Source organism: Apodemus sylvaticus, chromosome 3 (assembly GCF_947179515.1).
Source record: "Apodemus sylvaticus chromosome 3, mApoSyl1.1, whole genome shotgun sequence".
NCBI lineage: Eukaryota > Metazoa > Chordata > Mammalia > Rodentia > Muridae > Apodemus > Apodemus sylvaticus.
The window spans coordinates 95,701,870-95,722,185 of NC_067474.1; the positions used below are offsets into that span (position 1 = coordinate 95,701,870).

At 42.3% G+C, this 20,316-nt stretch overlaps 1 protein-coding gene across 1 annotated transcript in view; it reads right to left on the reverse strand.

Moving 5' to 3' along the window:
• The window catches only part of Frem1 (FRAS1 related extracellular matrix 1), a 162,139-nt gene that overhangs the window by 24,967 nt on the left and 116,856 nt on the right, over nucleotides 1-20,316 (reverse strand). The window contains exons 25-28 of the mRNA XM_052176688.1: nucleotides 15,549-15,960; nucleotides 11,244-11,445; nucleotides 10,102-10,246; nucleotides 1,501-1,630 (exon numbers count right to left, since the gene is read on the reverse strand). Of these exons, the coding sequence (XP_052032648.1) occupies nucleotides 1,501-1,630; nucleotides 10,102-10,246; nucleotides 11,244-11,445; nucleotides 15,549-15,960 (889 nt within the window). The remainder of the gene's footprint in view (nucleotides 1-1,500; nucleotides 1,631-10,101; nucleotides 10,247-11,243; nucleotides 11,446-15,548; nucleotides 15,961-20,316) is intronic.

Consider the following 20,316-nt stretch of genomic DNA (forward strand, 5'->3'; position numbering starts at 1 on the left):
TGAAGAAGGGATCACCTCTTAGGCTTCCATTTGGTCTTTGTCTTCAGTGTTCAGTGCCAAGGCTCCCCCTGAACCAGCTTTTGCTGGGAAAAGGCAGCCCATTGTACACCTGCATCCACCATATGCTGGAAGTTACATTTGTCTGCATGGTTCTCATATATGCGATTACCTAGTATTTACCACCACCGAGTTTACAGAATCCTAGGTGGGAAAAGCATGTCTGAGGCAAGGTGTTTGGAAAGACAGATCAGGTGATGGGACACAATGCAGCGAGGGCAAACAACAAGGGGAAAGTATGTCTTCTCTCACTTCTCAGTCAAGTAGCCCGTAAGATCTCATGTAAGATGGCAGATTCTATATACCCTATAGCAAGCAGTCCCCAAAACCTCAGGTACTATACTTGATGAAGGCCTGCACACTTAGCTGTCAGGATCAGACAACTGTTTATGTAGACTAAAGTCCCATATAAGTTCTTTCTGCATGTCAAGGTGAGTGGTAACATAGACTTAAATGCTTCATTCAAATACAGAGCAATCTCTGTGGGGGACCAGGGGATTGTTAACAAAGACACACTAGGTTAATTCTCTTCTTTCCCATAGCCATTCCCTGGAATTATGGGAAATGCTAACTTTTCTACCTTGATGATAAAACACCTGCAAGTCCGTGAGACAGAGACCTACGCCCACTAGAAAGACAAACTGATGTCTGGATGTGCTCAGGTTTAGGTCGACGGGGGTGTTGAGGCAATTTTAACTCAGCATAACTTCTGCTAACAGAGATGCCACCTCACCCAGAGGCTCATCCCATTAGACTGAGTAGGAGTCTCTTTCATTCTCCATCAAAGTACATAAACTCTCTTTACAAGGCCACTTTCTGGAAAGGCCATTGATACAATGACTTCAAAACCACATTCAACTCTACAAGCCTCAGATTGTGCTCCAACCCTTGGAAAGGACAGCAAACCCCGTCCATGTGAGGACTGCACTTCAGGTGACTGTCCCAAAGTGTCCTTCTACTTCTGCATGATGTGGATACATCTCAAACTAGGCTTATGTCTGTTCCTGCGGTCTCAGACATTGTCTCTCTTTCCAGCCAAAATGCTAATAGGCTAAAGACTCTGTCTAGAAGTCTCGCTGAAGAAGGGATGACCTCTTAGACTACCATTTGCTGATGACTGCTTTAGGCATCTCATAGGAGCTGAATACACCTTCCAAGGTGGAATTTAAGACAGATCCACAAAGTTAGATATTTCTTTCTGTGAAATAAAACTTGAAAGCTAAATAATATATAGAAATAGCCAGATTTCAAAACCAAAGCCAGTGGATTTAAAATATTGTCTAAGAATTCAGACTGGGGGACAAAGATGTTGTATACTTAGACTCTCCAGCATATAATGACCACCCCCCTCTGCCATTTGTGGTCCTTGGCCATTACAAATTTTTCTAAGAAAATCATTGAATTCACTAACCAGCAATATTATTTGCATTTTAGAGTTGTTACCTCTATACCCACAAAGGCTGAGTCCAGGGAATATCCCCTTCTGGTAACTTCCAAGGGCAATAAGCCCACATTCTCACAGACCTCATATTCAGTCTGGGACCATTCAATATAAGACCACTTCAGCTCCAAGCTGTGAATAGAAAAAGGAGAAAGGGCGTCATTAGGTACCCATGAGAATGTCCCTCAGTGTAGTCGGATAGATGAGAGACTGAGCCCTGAGTTCCAGCCAATGGCAGTTTGGTTAATCCATGCCAATGACAGAAATCCCTCACAGTTATTTGGAATTTTTGCTCATGACAAACTTTTGCATTTTCTTCTTTGAAAATTATAATGGCCTTGTGAGGGAACAAAGAAAATGTTCAAAATTCTATTTCATAAATGAAATAAGATTAAAAGAATTTCCAAATCCCACAGTTGTTAGCGATGAGGCAGAGGTTCAAATTTGAGCGTGTGTGGAGGGAAAGAAACCATCAGGCATGAAGCTCACAAGTCTATTCCTTTTAGGAAAATCTCTGGACCTGGGTTCATGTTAATGAAAAGTTATCTGCAGGGCGTGCTTGGGAATTAGAGTGCTTACATGCTTTGTTTCTAACTCCTGATCCTCTTTCTGTGCATATGAGTGAGACACAATAGTGTGCAGCTTGGGGGCAATTCTGGTCATCCCTTAGTGTCCACAGAAAAGTGTGACCCACTGCTGATGCTGGCATGTGTAGACATTCAAGTCTCACACAACCTGCACATAGCACACAACCTGCACATAGCACGCAGCCTGATCAGAGCACACAGCCTACATATAGCACACAGCCTGATCAGAGCACACAGCCTACACATAGCACACAGCCTGATCATAGCACATAGCCTACACATAGCACACAGCCTGATCAGAGCACACAGCCTACACATAGCACACAGCCTGATCATAGCACACAGCCTACACATAGCACACAGCCTGATCATAGCACGCAGCCTGATCATAGTATACAGCCTACATATAGCACACAGCCTGATCATAACACACAGCCTGATCATAGCACACAGCCTGATCAGAAGGCCAACTGTATACAGCTGAATATGATTCATAAATAGTTCTGATATACCATAAATAAATCTGACATTTGATGGAAACTGTCATATTTAATGGTTGTTATCTAAAGAACTTAGAAAGACTAAGATCAGAAAGGTTCAACAACTAGTTTATCATCCTTGTATGGGGTTACAGGTCACTATCACAATATACAAAGTTTATCAACAAAACAAATCCAGTAGTACTGGTCTGTCTAAGGATAATGGTGTGGGGTGACTGACATGCCATTACTACAGGGGCCCATGATAAGATATGCCTATTGTAAAAGGCTGTTTATTCAACAGTTATTAAACACTGTTGCTGCATGTTGGAGATCATAAAAATGACCTGAAATGCATTACTATATTAAGAAATATTGATTCACTCACTGGTATTTGATGGAACAGAATTTAAATCTAGCATGAAATAGATCAAAAGATAAAATAACTATGTTTAAAGCATAATAAAATAATAGTCAACAAGGTCAATTGAAAGGCCAATAGAAATGACAAGTTGCAAAGAATTCCCCACGGACTCAGGTAAACAAGAAAGCAAAAAAGTGATTCAGGGAGAAGACAGTGGAATAAATTGGGAAACTGATACACGTGGCTGGATTTGAACTAAGTCTCCTAAGAGTCAAGTGAGTTCCAAAGCTGAGTTCTGCAGTTCCACCCGTTGCTTGTACTAAGTAGAATAATCAGGAATCAGTGCGGTCACACAGACCCATAGCCTTGCTGTCTCACAGCAAGTGCAGTGTGGCTGCTGATCTAGATAAAGAAGGGAAGATTTAGAAGACTGTTCACTCTAAAGCACAAAGAGTCTCAGTGTTTGGGAGTGTATAGGTGCGTTTTCCAGATGAACCTTCAGAATTAGCATGATGCCCGTAGGTTAAGACTGCCACCAAATGTGTCCTATATTTCTTTTTCCTAAAACTAATTACTATAAATAATAATAATCTGTTGAAAGGCTGTGAAACTTAACCCAGGCAGAAAAATTAGTTTTAAAAATAAAGCCTCCTATACCCATAGGGTACATTCAGTATGTTCTGAATGTGAATCCTATTGTGCAGTAATGTATTTGCAAAGCTCCTTCTATTCTTAAACTCTGTGCAAATACATGGGGGAAAAAAAGAAATGATATAGCCAACTACTTTGGAATTATCCCTGTAGGAATCCACATGACTGTAGGTTTGGCACTGGGCAGACATTCAGATGTAGGAACCTATAAGAACAATCTGCAAGTTCTGTGTGTGTAGGCATTGTGTAGATAAGGCTGGATTGATGTCTTCACGGGAGAAGACAGGAGCTCCTAGGCCAGGGCTTCTCCACCTCACACTGTGGATGTCAGAGTCAAGAATTCCTTGCTGCAGGATGGCAGCCTGGACTCTTAAAGGTATAGCAGCACCACCACATTGGACATAACTTTGCACTTTACCCTGCTAACAGCTGTCAAAGCTATGTCCAGACTTTTGAGATGACCCCCTGGGAGGAAAGACACCTTAGCTGAGAACTATCACTCTGGAGATGCTCAGCACAGAACAGGAGCTGTTCTACATGAAAGTTAAATTTTGGTTTTCAAGAACCACATTTGGAAACAGAAGACCTTGAAGCTGGATTACGCTGGTCTCTCTGCCACTCAGTAACTTGAAGTAGTCACACACACACACACACACACACACACACACACACACACACACACAGGTGTTTGGACACCTCGTTTAACATTGCAGATTCTTTGCCAAAGTTTAATTTTCTTTAATCGTCCTTATCCTGATTTTATGCATAGCACACTATCTGGGATTTTTTAGTACTACGCATGCTCCAGGGGAACAGCCTTGGCTTCCCTATGTAAGGCAACTCAACTCAGAGTATGGAAGGCAAAATGGACCAAAAAGTACCCAGCAACCATCTGTTCACAGCACTGAGATGTCCTTCCCCATCACCATTAGCATCTTTTATACACCCTGAAAATAATTCTCACATGCTTTTTATAACCCCAGCTTACTCTGAACCGCTTTAACCATCCATTGTTCCGACTTCGTTAGAGAGAAAGATGTCAATAGAAGTGTTCATCACTGAAACACTTTTTTCTGATCTTCCAATATGTGATTCTTTTCTTTTAAAAAAATATTATTTTATTTATTTATATTCTAAATGTTGTCCCCTCCTCCATGAGTTCTTCACCCCATCTTCCCCTTCCATTTGCTTCCGAGAGGGTGCCCCCCCAACCACCCACACACTCCCACCTCACCCTGCTAGCATCCTTCTTTTCTGGGACATCAAGTTTCTACAGGATTAAGAGCATCCTTCCCCACTTAGGCCAGACAAGGCAGTCCTCTGCTACATATGTAACAGGGGCCATGAACCAGCCCGTGTATGCTCTAAAGCATGGTTTCCTAACTGGGCGTGTATGTTATTCTCTAAGGCATAATGCAGTTCTCAACCCTAGGCATATCTGGAGATAATGGTGACTGTCACAAGCAGCAGAAGGGTGGTGCAGGCATAGGCGGAGTTAGCTAGAGATGCGCACAAGACATTGGCCTATGGCGAAGAATTATGCTTTCCAACAAAAGTGATGTCGGTGGCGAGAGGGCTTGTTCTACAGTTTAAAAATGTGTGCTTTTGGCATTTTATTTTGTAGCTATTTGACTTGTGTATACAAAAGAGCAACAAATGGAAAGAAACACTCTGAGTTAGAACATCAGCTTGATCTGGGACATCAATCTAGGTTAATAACAGTGCTTTAGCCTCTTTGTGTCTCAGTTTCTACACTCCTCAAAGCATACTAAAGGCAAGTCACACTTCAAAGGAGTTAATGAACATTCCACGAATGCTCATTAAGTATGGTGAGCTTCTCAGTAACGGGTTTCAGAGGAGCTAAAATTGCGATTAGGTCATTACTCCTATAACTAGATTGTCACTTAAAATCAAGTAGCATCTGATGGCAGAAAATTGAAATGCTAAAATATATTTTTCTAAGCATTCTAAGGTTTATCAATTCAGAGATGGTGCTATTAAGCCTGACAACCTCATACTTTGAACACCTGTGCTTCCCAGTTTTCATTTTCTCTTGATCATGGGGAGTGGCTAGCCAAGCGGCAGCCCCGGGACTGGAGCAAACAAGCCCTTTGGAGTCAAGCACACCTTGCAAGCGTTCATTAGTGTGGGAATGCGGTCAGTTCTTCTGGCTCTGTAGGCTTCAGTTTTCATTATCTTAAAATGAGGAGAATTACACTCCTGTCAAATCATTAAAATTAAAATTAGGTAATGTGTACAAAGCACCTGTACACAGTGGGTGCTTAATAAGTGCCATTTTCTTTCCCTTCCTCTGTGCTTCCTGTAGCTCTGGCCTGGGGATAGGCATGTTAACTCTGGGCTGTAGACAATGTTCAGGCATTAGTGAGCAAACGGCTTCAACCGCTCCCCTTCCAAGGTGTTTCATAAGAGCAGTTTGAATGTTTTAAAGTTCGCCTGATAGAAATTCCTTTCTTTTTACATTTCTTTTGACTTTTCTCTTCTGAGGCCAAGACTGAGTAACAGAACAGCTGGGTGCAGTCGCCAGAGAGGACAAGATTCAGTGAGCAGAGAAGCCATTGAATGAGAAGGGCAATGGGGACCAACTTTTATTTAGTTCATATCCCCCCTCCCTCTCTGTCTCTCTCTCTCTGTCTCTCTCTGTCTCTCTCTCTCTCTCTCTCTCTCGTTCTCTCTCTCTCTCTCTCTCTCTGTGTGTGTGTGTGTGTGTGTGTGTGTGTTTCTCTCATAAAAAATGTCCACATGGCACATGTACTAAGAAAATTTCATTGGTATACATTGGCTTCATTCTCTGAAAACAAAGATGTTTTCAGTGAGTTCTGTGGGCCCTGTGTACCTTGGTTACAGCTCTGTGAATCATTGGGACTGTCAAGTTGAGCCAGAGAACAGAACAAGCTAGTGAACAAGTCATGCCAAGGCCAGAGTCAGAAAGAGCTATGCTCTCTGAGATCCAGACGTCAGGGTTCACAGTCAGCGACCACTCTTCCATTGGCTCGGAGATAGTTACTTCAATGCTTGGAGTCTAATTTCCTTATTATCTTTGGAGGGTTGTGTTTTTAAGCACCTAACATGCTGCCTAGAATTTAGGCACTTAGTCAAATCTAAATCTTGAGGCAAACATGCATGGATTTCAGTGTTAGAAAATAGCTTTTATTCATGGCAGTGCCTTCCAAATGCATTCTGTGACAAATAGTTCCCTGCACTAATCTGGATGGGGTGGGGAAGGCGTTGCTCCCTGGCCTGTTAAGGGGAGTGAGCTATGTAATGGACCCTCTCACAGATTCTCACTACTGTAATCAGCTTGATGCATTTGGGTGTGATATAATTAAACACACTCACCAGCTAGCCAGCTGCTGGTAACTTGATTAATCTCGCCCAGACCAAACTTTCCTATGTTTGATGAAATAGAACATCTATCAGTCCCTCAGAGCTAGTAATGCAATAGAAAGCACAGTAGCAAAGCATGGTGCTTAGCTTATTGTGAATAACCTTATGGACTGTTTGCTTTGTGAATAACCCTAAAACCAATAACTAAATCAGATAGGCTTTAATCCACCAAATATTTCAGGATACTTCTTCAAACAGTCCATTGAATTAACATAAATACTCAGGGGAATTAACACTAGCAGTAAGGACCCCAAGATGCATTTTCTAAGAACTGAAATACGAGATTCTTCCATTTGTTGGACTTCGTGTGTTTATCTAAAGTAACTATAATAGTTCCCCGTTGTACATATCAGAAAACTGTTGTGAACAATCACCAAGCAGTGGAACCAGAGTGCAGGCCTGTTCAACTCCAGGTCCAAGGACAATTACCTATACTATGTCCCTGGGGCATTAGATGTGGAGATCACACAAATGTCGACAGTTGCTTTTCACGATTTCAGACACACAAAAAACAGATAAACGTTAAGGTTCTCAATGGGAAAATATTCTTCTTTCTTGCAGCTTGGATGGTCAATACCTACCAGGAAAGAAAGGCTTAGCTGGCATTAAGGACAAAGGGGGCATTAAGGAGGGACAAAAGGGGGCAGAACAGGGTGGCAGGCCACATGGGCTAGTAAGGGCTGAATCCCAGTGACCATACTAACCAGCTGCACACGTGTGTAAGTCTCTTCCAGCTCCGTGCCTTTGTTTTCTTGCCTGAAAATTCTAGATTATGACGGTTTTAGTGAATAAATGAATAACATTAAATAGAGCTAAAAATAATAAAAGTCTAAATGCCCATGGTTCATATTGTGTGCATAAGTAGGCTCTTGCTGGCTGTTTGGTGAAGACAAAACACTATTTAGAATTTTGTTTGATTTTTAAAAAAAGTCTCCCTCTCCCTCCCCATCTGGTGGTGTGTGTGCGTGTGTGTGTGCGCGCGTGTGCGTGAGCGTGCGCGTGCGCGTGCGCGTGCGCGTGCGTGTGTGTGTGTGTGTGTGTGTGTGTGTGTGTAGATGTCAGAAGACAGCTCTTAAGAGTTGGATACAGAAATAAACTCAGGTGATCAGGACTGAACATGCACTTCCCTTTGTTATTAGAAAAACCTGTGCTTAGCTTCAGGAAAGAAAAAACAAAAAACCCTGTCTGCTTGGGCACAATTATTCCACTCAAATACTGAGACAAACGCAGAGCAATCTCTACTTCCATGCGCCCACTGAAAAGAAAATGGCATACAGGATGTTGGGACCAAATCTGCGTTATTTTTGTATTATCTGTCTGCAGGCATCTTTCTTCACGGCTTCTAGCCATTTCCAGATGATAGGGTCATCTCCAGCATGAGTCCATGGAAAGAGATCTCTGCACAAGGATGACCAGTCTAAACCAGCCTCTGCAGAAGCCATGGCTCTGCTAACTACACGATATAGACCCTACTGTGACTTGCATAAGTAACTTTCATGGTTCTCTAAAAAACGTAAAGCAGTTCCTTGAAGGGATGTCCTTGCCAACAATAAGGCATGTAAAGGGTATGTGTGTGGCGAAAGCTAGTGCCAATGCTGGGGGGAAGTTCTGTCGCCCACACCATGCTGGCTGGTACATGGAGGGTCAAAGGTTTGCACTGGCTCAGGGGCAAATCTGATCAATACTGCGCATTTCAGTAGAACCACTTTAAAAAGGCTATAAGGCTGAGTGAAGTCAATTTGTTAATATTTTTAGAATGCAGTTAACTATTTTTCTTGACAGTAAAGCTTTTTTTTTTCAGGTTTTTTTTAAAGGGGCTAGTTACTGCTATCCATTCTTTAGACTGTGATCTCCAGGAATCAGTTCCCTTAGGCAGAGGCAGTTTAATGGGTGGGGAACATTTGTTTTAGTTTATAGCTTCAGGATTTTAAATGCAGGTACCTGGTCTTCCTTGTTCATACCTGTTCCCTAACACCAAGGCTGTGTGCGTGGAATACGGTAGCCAGGAGACCAACGTCTGTGGTTTTTTTTTTTTTTTTTTTTTTTGAATAGACCTGGCTAAAGGACTGCACTTGAACTGATAAGGGAAGCAGCGTTAGAACACGTTTCTGGAAGCCCGGGTTTGCTAACAATGACTATAGCAGCCTCTGGTGGTGAGTGGTGAAACTACACTACAGAATGAGGGAAAGAGAAAAGCAGCACTGAGAGCACTTTCACAGTTTCTCTTCCTGGTCTTCATTTCAACATAGAGGGAGCATAGTAGGGTTGTGCTCATTTATGCTATTATTTGTGTCTTGGATATGGTGAATGTGAAATTTAGAACGAATTCAATTTTCTCTGAGGCGTCTGGGAAAGGCAGTAAATAACGAAAACTAATGCAGCACAAGAAATGGACGGATGGACCTTCATTGTGACCATCTGTCAGCCAGTAAATTATTCAAGGTCTATATCCAAGAAGCATCTGGAAAGGAGGCACAGTCACTGAAATTATCCTGCTCTGTTAATCTTGTTAATATTGCAGATATGTTCTTGTTATGGTGAGTATCCTACATCATATATATATCTGTGTTTATAAATATCACTTAATATCCCCTCGAGTCTATTTCTGTCTGTACTATCTTCTTCTTGCCTCCAAGGCTTGTTAACTCACAGAGGCAAGTGTTCGCTTTCTTCCTTTTCTGTTAGGAAGAATATATCTGGCTGCTTCTTCTACTTCATCCCACCCCCACCTCCGGCCCCACCCACCCCACGGTTGGTTCCAAAGCCAGTCGTGACTAACACAGTCCTAGAGTGACCTCTGGCCGCAGCAGCGTGTACACACAGGCTTTGAGCTCATTGGGAAAGCCCTCCAACAGCAAGTTCCCAGGGTGTGAAGGGGGATACATTGCACCATGATGAAAAGGATGCTGCTTGCTTAACCTTTTAGTGTCTTCATCATCTAGAAAGAATACAACAGAAATCCCCTCTACAAAATAAATTGTATGAGCTTATAAAAGCCCGCCAACTTACCTGTTAATTGAAAATATCTACCCTGTAAACATTTACCCTATAAGTGAAAGATCTGGTTCTTAACTGGATAAACATGACGTGCAGAACCAGCGAATAATCGAAAGTTACCTCTGGGGACTGGCAGTGTTCCCTGTGGGGTCCATGACCTGAAGTTCCAGGATATCTGAATTCACTTTCAAAGAAGGGTTTATAACGTAAAGGATGGTCTTACGGCTTAAGTCCTTCTGGCTAAATCGCTCATGGATGAATTCACCTACAAGCAAGAAATAGATGAATCTCATGGGTAATCAAATCAAACATTACTTGAGAATTGATAAAACCACACAGCTGTTTTGTTTGAAACAGATTTAAGGAATAGAATGCCAGGCTGGAGATTCTAGTCAGGCAGTAGGACTTGCCTAGCATGCATGGACACATCCCAAACCCAGCAAGGCGGCACACACTCAGAATCCTAACATGTGAGATACAGAGGAAGAATGATCAGAAGTTAAAGGCCATCCTCAACTACATATCAAATTTGAGGCCAGCCTGGGCTACCTGAGACCTTGTTTTTGTTTTTGTTTTTTAAAAAAAGTTGAAGTCCATTGAAAGAAAATTATTAAATTATTGCACCTATCGTCATATTCAAATCAGATGGACTAAAATTCATCTTTAAGTTTGCTTTGCTTTAGAGATATTTGCCTCACAGTACTAAACCAAAGAGAAAGAGAATAGGGAGTTAAAAAAAAACAAAACCCTGTGGCCTCTGCCATCCTGTTTAATGAAGTGTTGTGATCATTGCCTTCTTGAAGCAGAAATAATATAAAATTTAGCAAAACCATTAGGGGAAAAACATATTTTTTAAAAAAGGATCTGATAAAATTGAGGGTTCATACTAGGAGAAAGAAATTAGTCTCAAATATCAATCTCACGCTAGCACTGTGTTTTGAATATAACACAACATAAAAACAAAACAAAACAAAATAAAATAACAACAACAAATCAGTGAAGGAACTCTTGAGCTACTGTGTGTCAGGAACTGTTTCTCCTTATGAAGATGAATTTAGAAGATCCAGCTTCAAGCCCCCACTAGCAACAATATTGATTTATAAACTAAGTCGATCCACAAGCCCTCAGGAGCACTCACCAAACAGGCTACCCACACCTAAGTGAGTTTCTCTCTAGCCATGCCAGCCACCAGTAGTTTAAAATGAGGAATTACAAGGATTGAGATGGAAGGCACTCTCCTCCCCCCAAAAGATGGAACGTACCTGTTGTTGTGTTCTCCAGACGTCCATGCAATGGGCCTCGTAAGATCTTAAAGATGATTTGGTCATCCTCTGTGCCAGGGTCCGATGCCTTCAGCACATGGGATGTTATGTAAATCCCATAGCAGCCGTTTTTCAAGAGTGTCACTTGAGATGGGGAGTGCAATCGTGTGATCCGGGGCGCTGCCTTGTCCAGCCGGTCCACCTGAATCATCAATGAAACATTACACAAGGCCTCCTCTCCCTGGGCTACACAGGGCTTTCACGGATCGGCAATGGCGAACTCCTCCACTTACGGATTATGTGGATTTCTGCCAAACCCTGTCTTGTTCGCCCTATTCTAACAAATACAGAGACGAGGGCAGAGGCTTACTTTCCATCATGGCTATGAGGTCTCCTGTCTGACTTTCCTTACAATATTGGCTTTAAGAAGGGAAATACTGCACCTTCCCACCCAATGCCTACTCCTGCACACAGCACTATGTCTGCACTATAGCAGAAGCACATGGAATATGCTAAAAATGGCCCAAAAATTACACAGCAAATTTAATGTTAGCACCACAGGAAGATTTGCTGTCTTTAATGAACTACATAAACAGAATCCTAGGATTTTGCAAATGTCAAAGACCTTTTCCACATGCCTTTGCTCAAATGCCAACAGTGTTGAATAGGAAAATTGAAATAGCTTACTGTAAAAATTACAAAAGTTATCATTAGACTATGTGTTGTTCTACTAAGGCTGAAGACCATCTGACTTAATAAATGGACTAGATATTTAAGGGTGGTGGCTTGGGTAAGACTGCAGCAGAAATGGAATTCCCTGGAGGCAAGACTGCTGACCAGATTAGCTGAACCGGCTAGCTCCGCATTCAACAAGAGAGCCCTTGCCTTTGTAACACAGAGCAATCAAGGAAGACACTCAAAGTCAGCCTCTAGCCACCATATGCACATGCATACACGCATGAGCACACAAACATGCTTCCATATTTGTAAGTATGCATGTACACACACCAAGGCATATGCATGAAAAAAGGTGGGTTTATGTTTTCCAAATTTGTTGTAGAAGATCATAAAAATATTTTAATGAATTTGGATCTGAAAAAATTATGCTGGAACTTTCAGTACTTCAAGGTTGGCGGAATGCGGGGTGTGAACTTCCTGATGATCTCCTGGGAAGAGAACCTCCCACGGTCACGGTGGCATGAAAGAGGAAAAATGAAACATACTAAACCACATTAGGATCCTCCCAAACACAGATGGCTGAAGGTAGGGTTGTGGCTTTTATTTTGTTGTTATGTTTATAAACCCAAGAATTACAAAAGTAATAAAGATTTGTTGTGGTCAATGTTTTCTAAAATGCCTTGCTACACAAGCGCTAGGCACTTTGGTCCCCTGTTGTGCCTCTGGCCATACTAGTGTGTTCAGATATATTAAACACTTTGCATCATCAAAAGCAGGTCTTTGACTTGGTAGACCAGAAGGCTTTAAAACATTACAGGGGAAAACATTATATTTTTAAGGAAGGCTCTGTGTATCTTACAATCACTTAAGGTGTATTTACTGAAAATCCTCCCAGACATGTCAGTCCCACAGAGAGTAATGTTAGGTCTTTTTGTTTCCATATAAGCCTTGCCCCCTTCACAGGAAGACTACAGATTGTGATAGTCTTAAGCATGTGTGATTTCCCACAGAATGAAGGTCATGTGTGCCTACTGCTCTTAGCCAACCACACCATATCTATGTCTGTCTGCCTGCCTGCCTATCTATCTATCTATCTATCTATCAACTTATCTATCTATCTATCTATCTATCTATCTATCTATCTATCTATCTATCACCTATCTACCTATTATTTTTAGTTCTTCCACCCAGCAGTTTTCCCCTTGGTTACTCATGATTACTCTTAGAACTAACTACACAGAACCTGCTGATCCATGCTTGAGTTACTTAACTGGGTCAGTGTATTATTTGGTGGCAGTCAATAAATACTGTATTGTCTTGACAAAACAACTCTTGGAAGCAAGACACTGGGAGTGTCTTCTCTCCTACATTGCTGGCAGGGCCAGCTGCTTCATAAAATACTGCTTGATCTTGCTGCTCTGAGGGACCAGGGGGTCAAGGAAACTTGACAACAAAAAACGTAGGCTTTCCCTGTAAGTGTTTAACACAGGTTTGTTTTGTTTGTTTGTACAAGGAACATCTTACATTTGTGATGTAAGATCTTACATTTGTGATGTAAGCTTTACCAAACCCAAGAGAGAGCTTCCACAACTTCAGAGAGGGAGTAAACTCTTAGAAGCGCTTTACCATTAGAGAAACACTCTGGTGGAGAGATCTGTTTTAGTTCTAACACATTCTCTCTACTCCCCCATCTCCATCTCTGGAGCACGGAAAGTAGCTGTGTCTGTATGTAGAATTTGTAACTCTTAGAAGCTTTCAGGAAACCAATCCAGAAATGCATTTTTCAGTAGACAGTGCAGTACCTGTGTGTCGATGACAACAGCACCACCTCCCCAAGTGTCTACAGTCTTCACAGTGCCAAAGACTCATCCACACCTAGAGGCCCTGAAGGCTAATTCTAGGACTAGTCTTCTAGGACATAGGCCTGGACTGACTGGGTAATATAGACTGAGTGAGCATTATCATTGCCAGTCCCAAGAGAGAAGCCTGAGGTTCCCCCCAAAGAAGTAAGAGCTTTGTCTCTCCACCCTCTTTAGACCCAAGGCTACAGTATCACCTTGGCTGCCAGCATTAGTCTGCTGACTTTCTTGCACAATACATCTTGAGTATGAGGCAATTCCTACATCAACTTGTGCCTGTGTGCCTCTCTGTCTTTCACAGCCACACACTGGGTCTCTCACATTCTATTGATCTGTATTGTCTATCTACACAGATATATGGATTCTGTACACAGAGGCTGAAGAACAAGGAGAAAATAGTATCTCACCAGTCAGGGAGTGTCCCGAAGTAGAGACAAAATCCTGTCTTTGTTGCTGTTGTTTGACATGTGTGGAACAGAATGAACTCTATCCAAGAAGAGTACGTGTAAGAGTTTTGAGAGCCAGAACATACTTGATGTGTTTTGACTAAAAGACGAGAAAACACTCTGCCCTCCAAGAATTGGTGAGAGTCCACAAATGTGGCCGTATGGAGCCATAGGAAGGACACGGAATTTGGAATCAAACAGACTTGACGTCTTTGATCAAATTATTTAACTTCTGATACTCAGTTTCTTCATGTATAAAAATGGAGACAATAAAACCTACCACATAAAATGTTTATGAGAATCACGTGAGATTTATGCAAAGTAGCGCTGATCTTGCGATAACCACTTAAAAAGCATTCAAAGCATGTAAAAGCCAGAGGGTGGGGAGATGGACTGTAAAAACATACATGTAGATATGACAGGGCCACAGCACTCATGAATGCCGGTCAGCTGATGATTGCATATGTCTGGGCCCATCCACATTGCATCAAGGGTACAGGCGGGACCACAAAACTCCACCCCTGCTCCCTGAAGTGCTATTAGCAGTTAATGGTTACTGGAGGAGAACACATCATTTTCTTCCATGATGTAGCTGTTGGTATAGTCCTCGTGCTCCAGCGAATAACCTCCTACCCATGCTCAGGCGAGCAACACGAACCAAACTCAGCGGGTCTCACACACACACAGATGATGTTGAAGGATAGTTTCGGTGCACTGGGGAAGGGGTGAATGGGAGAACGGGGAATGGGAATAATTAAGACTCATTATACAGTTTATATATTAAACTGTCTAGGAATTAAAAGTGGGGAAAGGGTGTTTGTAGCTTCTGCAGTCACCAGCTCCTGGGTGATATTGATGCAGCCTTGTAAGTTACTATGCCAGTAGATGACATGCCTGACTAAGCAGAATCCTAAAGGCACTATGATAATTCCAAATGTCTAGGACATACCTCAAATATGTTTCAGGCCAGGTGTGAGTGCCTCGGATCACCTAATCTTGTTTAATTGCCACCACAGTCTGCAGGCATGCTTTTCAAAAATTAGGAAGTGTGGTAGTTTGAACGGCATAGGCCTCCTAGGTTCATTTATTTGAATGTTTAGTCCACAGTTGGTGGACTGTTTAGGAAGGATTCGGAGGCGTGTGCTCGTTGGAGGTGTGGGCTTTGAGGTTTCTAAAGTCTATGCCAGGCCATGTCTTACTCTCTCTGCCATCGGCTTGGGGGTCAGGATGAAACTCTCAGCTACTGCTGCAGGACCATGCCTGCCCTCTGCCATGCTCCCCGCCCCCCATGCTGGCACAAGCCATGAGCCTGCCATACTTGCCTGGATAGTGAAGCGAACGGGCTCCTTCTGAACTTTCCCATCCACAACAAAACCTTGGCTGTCCCTGTCTGTGGCTAGGAAAGTGAAACAGTCCTCCTGGGCGCTGCCTCCTGAGTGCCGGTAGGCCACGCCCCTGCTGTCCACATCACGCTGGGTGAAATTGTGTTGAAGCACTTTCCCCCTCAGGTAGAGGAACCCGTGACGTGGGAGCTGAGCCAGAAAGAAAGTGAGGTTCTCTGGAGGTGTGTCCGGGTCGGTCAGCTGAAGGTGATCCGTGGACAGTAGGCCCGTGGCGCCTTGGGCCAGCCTCAGCCTCTCGTTCTTGGTCAGCACAGGCAAGGCGCTGTCCACAGTCTGCAGTGTGATCTCAAACACCCCGTGCTGCGTCTGCAGGCCATTGCTGATGGTAAATCTGGCAAAGAGAGGCAAGGCAGCCTTCAGCATGGGCTCTTGTGTCCCCATCGACTGGAATGAAATGATAACACACACACCTTTACTACAGGACACACCACATTGAGACTTAAAGGGAAAAGCGGGGATGGGATTCCTGAAGAGCATCCTTCAGTTATTAAACCAGTTGCTAGGCAATCTACACGTTGACCGCGCTATACCCAAGAGTATTTCCCCAACACCACTGATGTCCCTCTTATGACGAAGCAGGCAAGTTCAGCGTAATCTTTTTGTCCCAAACAGGAATTTCCTGTCCAACTGGACTCATTGTGTGAGTAGCTAGTGTGCTCATATATTTTTAATATTGCAATAATACATTTTCATGGACTGTAGAAAACAGAATGTTAAAGACCACAGTATAATGAGACACTGAGTAGGATAATTTAGTCTAGTTCATATATTTCCATGCTCTTTTTCAGTACTGGGTATTGAACCCAGAGCTTTGCATGTGCTAGTCTACTGTTCTACCACTGTGCTATATTCCCGAACATAGTTTTTATTTCTATAAAAGCAAAACAAAACAAAACAAAACCCCAAAACTGTCTCTTTCTTGGACTCTCTTTCTCTGTCTCTCTCTCTCTCTCTCTCTCTCTCTCTTTCTCTGTCTCTCTCTCTCTCTCTCTCTCTCTCTCTCTCTGTGTGTGTGTGTGTGTGTGTGTGTGTGTGTGCATGTGTGCTACAGCATGAGTGCAGAGTCATTGGACAATCTGCACATCAGTGTCAGGTCTTATTTTATTGGAAACAAGTTCTGTTGTTTGTAGCTATATACGACAGGCTAGCTGCACCACCACCCCTGCACTCCCCGGACTCCAGGGATTCTTATGTCTCTAGGACATGTCACCACTGGAATGCTGGGACTGCAGATGTGCACTACTGCATCTAGCAGCAGTGTTTGTAAGAACACTGGTAAAGTGTGTAAAAGGCAGATCATATTATTCAGCCCCATGTTATCTTATCTAGCTCTCTCTCCTTTCTGGGACGTCTTATCATTCTTCTGTAAGATGAAGAGAGGATAGGTCAGATGAATACGAGATACCAGAGTACAATGCGAGACTCTAACCTCTTAAGGTCTACGTGTGCTTTTTGACACCTGCTTCATTTGAGATCTGTAGGTATTGATGATGGACAAGGATCCTTCTCCTGATGAAGGAGAAATTTAGAAACCTAATGGAGGGCACGAACAGGTGGATAAGAGTTAGCACTACAACTCAGATTATTTGTCTCTGCACACGCTGTTCTTACAGACTTTGCACCAATATCTTACACACACACACACACACACACACACACACACACACACAAATCAAGATTTGTAGTCCCTAAGTACCAATGTCCAACTTTGAAGAGAAAGTAGAAATGACACATGTTTGGGGTTAGTTGACTCTTACAGTCTTGAGTATATGTTTTCTTTACGTCAATCACTAGGGCTATTCCATTCACAGCAGTCAGTTGCACAGTAACACTGGTTTTTGATGTTTCAACATTTTGTTTCCACTGTAAAGAAACTTAATAATATCATGGACTGTCCTAGTCAGCGTTAACTGTCAACTTGATAGAGCCTAATATCACCTGAGAAGGAAGTCTCCATCAATAGGTTGTCAAAATCAGACAGGATTGTGAGCATGTTTGTTAGAGATTGGCTTGACTGTAAATTGAAGTAGGAGAGTTCAGCCAACTGTGGGCGGCACCATTCTTTAAGCAGGTGATCCTAAGCTGTGCAACAAAGCCAGCTAAGCATGAGTCTGCTAGAGCAAGCCAGTACAGTGAGTAGCAGGCTTCAAGTTTCTGATGGAGTTTCTGCCCTGATTTCCCTCAATCATGGAGTATAAGCCAAATAAATCCTTTCCTCCCCTAACCTGCTTTTGGCTATGGTGTGTGAAGGGAAAGAAACGTATGAACTTATTTATGTAAATAAGGCACAATATTAGAACTCTGAAAAGTTAGAAGTTCATTAGTATCAAATGAAATTGACAAATTTACCACAGGCCAAAGGAATGAATGGACTAAGAATTACTCAGAGTTGTTTCTTAGTAGCTTCTTTCCATTCATGGGTGCTGGAACACACACACACACACACACACACACACACACACACACATATATATATATATATATATATATATGTATGTATGTATACACACACATACATACATACACATATATGCATGCAGGATGCAAACTCCAGTGGAGTAAGAATATGTGGAGTATGTTTATATTGATATAAAAATTTGTAATAGCATATTTTACTGGAATATAACATTAAGTCACATAAAACCCATCTGTTTTAACTAGATAGAGCATGGCATTTATTGTACAAATCTGGCATATTCGACCAGGACATTCTTTATCCCCTGAATTGGCTCTTGTACTCTAGGATTTGAGAGGAGATGATTTACTTCTGACCAGGAAGGACCTGAAGCCAGGCTTTGAAACCAGCCTTCCTGGGGCAAAGGACTCAGGCAAAAGCATACTCAGCAAAAGGTCAAGAGAGATAGGCTTGGCTGAGTGCAGATTTTGCTTTGAAGATTATGCTAAAAGGTTTTGTTGGATAATTTTATACATGCTCAAATCTATCCTCTTCCACTCTTTCTCCTCCAATTCTCCCATTATCTCTCTACTACTTTTCTCTCCTAACTTCATGTACTATGGTTTTAAACTAAGTTCACTTAATGCCTATGTGCACAAGTGTTGGACAATCTCCTGAAGAATGGGGAGCTTCTAGGGTCCCATCCCTACTGAAAAGTGACTATTCTTCAGCAGCCATCAGGAACTAATAGTTCCTTCACTAGGCATGGGACTCTCCCCGTCTATGCTGCTATTATGGCTGGTTTGGTCTTAACACAGTCAGTCACAGCTGCTGTGAGTGCATTTCTGCAATGGCCCTGTCATGTCTAGCAAATGATGTTTTCCTGCCATCTTCCCACCACTGCTGGCTCTCGCCATCTTTTTGCCCCATGCTGTGATGCTGAGGCCTAAGCCATAGGGTGAGAGGGATGATATCAATATCCAAATATCATTTGGAATTGCGCACTCCATGGTCTCTTGTTTTTTTTTTTTTTTTACACATGGACCAGTTGTGGAACTGTATGAATCACCATTTACTAGGGTGGGTGGGTGTCTCTGATGAGGACTGAAAGATGCACTAATCGACTCCTCTACCATTTCTTAAGTAAAATGGCTTTCTGTTTCCTAACAGATTCCATATAAACTTTTTGAGGAAGTTTAGATCAGTTATCAGTAATAAGATAAGAACTTAGGGGGCAATTTAGTATTATGTCCATTTAGTAGAATATTGTATTAAGTTGTTCCCCCCCCCCAAAAAAAAAGTTTTCCCCTAGGGCCTATGACCTTGCCAGTCATGATTTTAGACTCCATTATTTGTACTAAGCACTAATTTTGTCTTGTGAAATGGAGCTTAAATCCAACCAGAAAGCAACTGGTTACTACCATGACATTAGCACCACTGTTGTGCCCATGGACATATCTTGCTAGGCTAGGTGTTATTATAGCTCTCAAGTTCAGGGAAGCCTAAAGATTTTCAGTTTTTTGATTAGCAAGTCACAAAGACTATCTATAGGGAAAGTAGGGTGTGATACATAGAATAGCAATTGATGTTCCCAAAGTTAAAATAGCTAAATGAAATAAAGTTTAAAAATTTCACATATCCCTGATCTAAGTTTGTAAGCAATGTGATTTTCCCTGGAGCATTAGTGTCTTAGTCAGGGTTTCTATTCCTGCACAAACATCATGACCAAGAAGCAAGTTGGGAAGGAAAGGGTTTATTCCGCTTATACTTCCACACAGCTGTTCATCACCAAAGGAAGTCAGGATTGGAACTCAAGCAGGTCAGGAAGCAGGAGCTGACGCAGAAGTCATGGAGGGATGTTCCTTGCTGGCTTGCTTCCCATGGCTTGCTCAGCCTGCTTTCTTATAGAACCCAAGAGCACCAGCCCAAAAGTAGCACCACCCACAAGGGGCCCTCCCCTTTGATCACTAATTGAGAAAATGCCCCACAGCTGGATCTCATGGAGGCACTTCCCCAACTGAAGCTTTCTCTGATGACTCCAGCCTTTGTTAAGTTGTCACACAAAACCAGCCAGTACAATTAGTATGTACAGTTTGAAGAAAGACACTGAGTTGTTCTGGGAATTATATATAAAAAAATCAGCAAGCATATTTTTGTTGATGAATAAGTTCTATACAAATTGGAAATTTTCTTTGGCTGAACATGAAGTATCATCAAATAATTTTGATGAAAATAAAGTGCACTTAAAGAGACATCTGTGTGTTCTTCAGACCTCTTGTGGACGGCGACAAA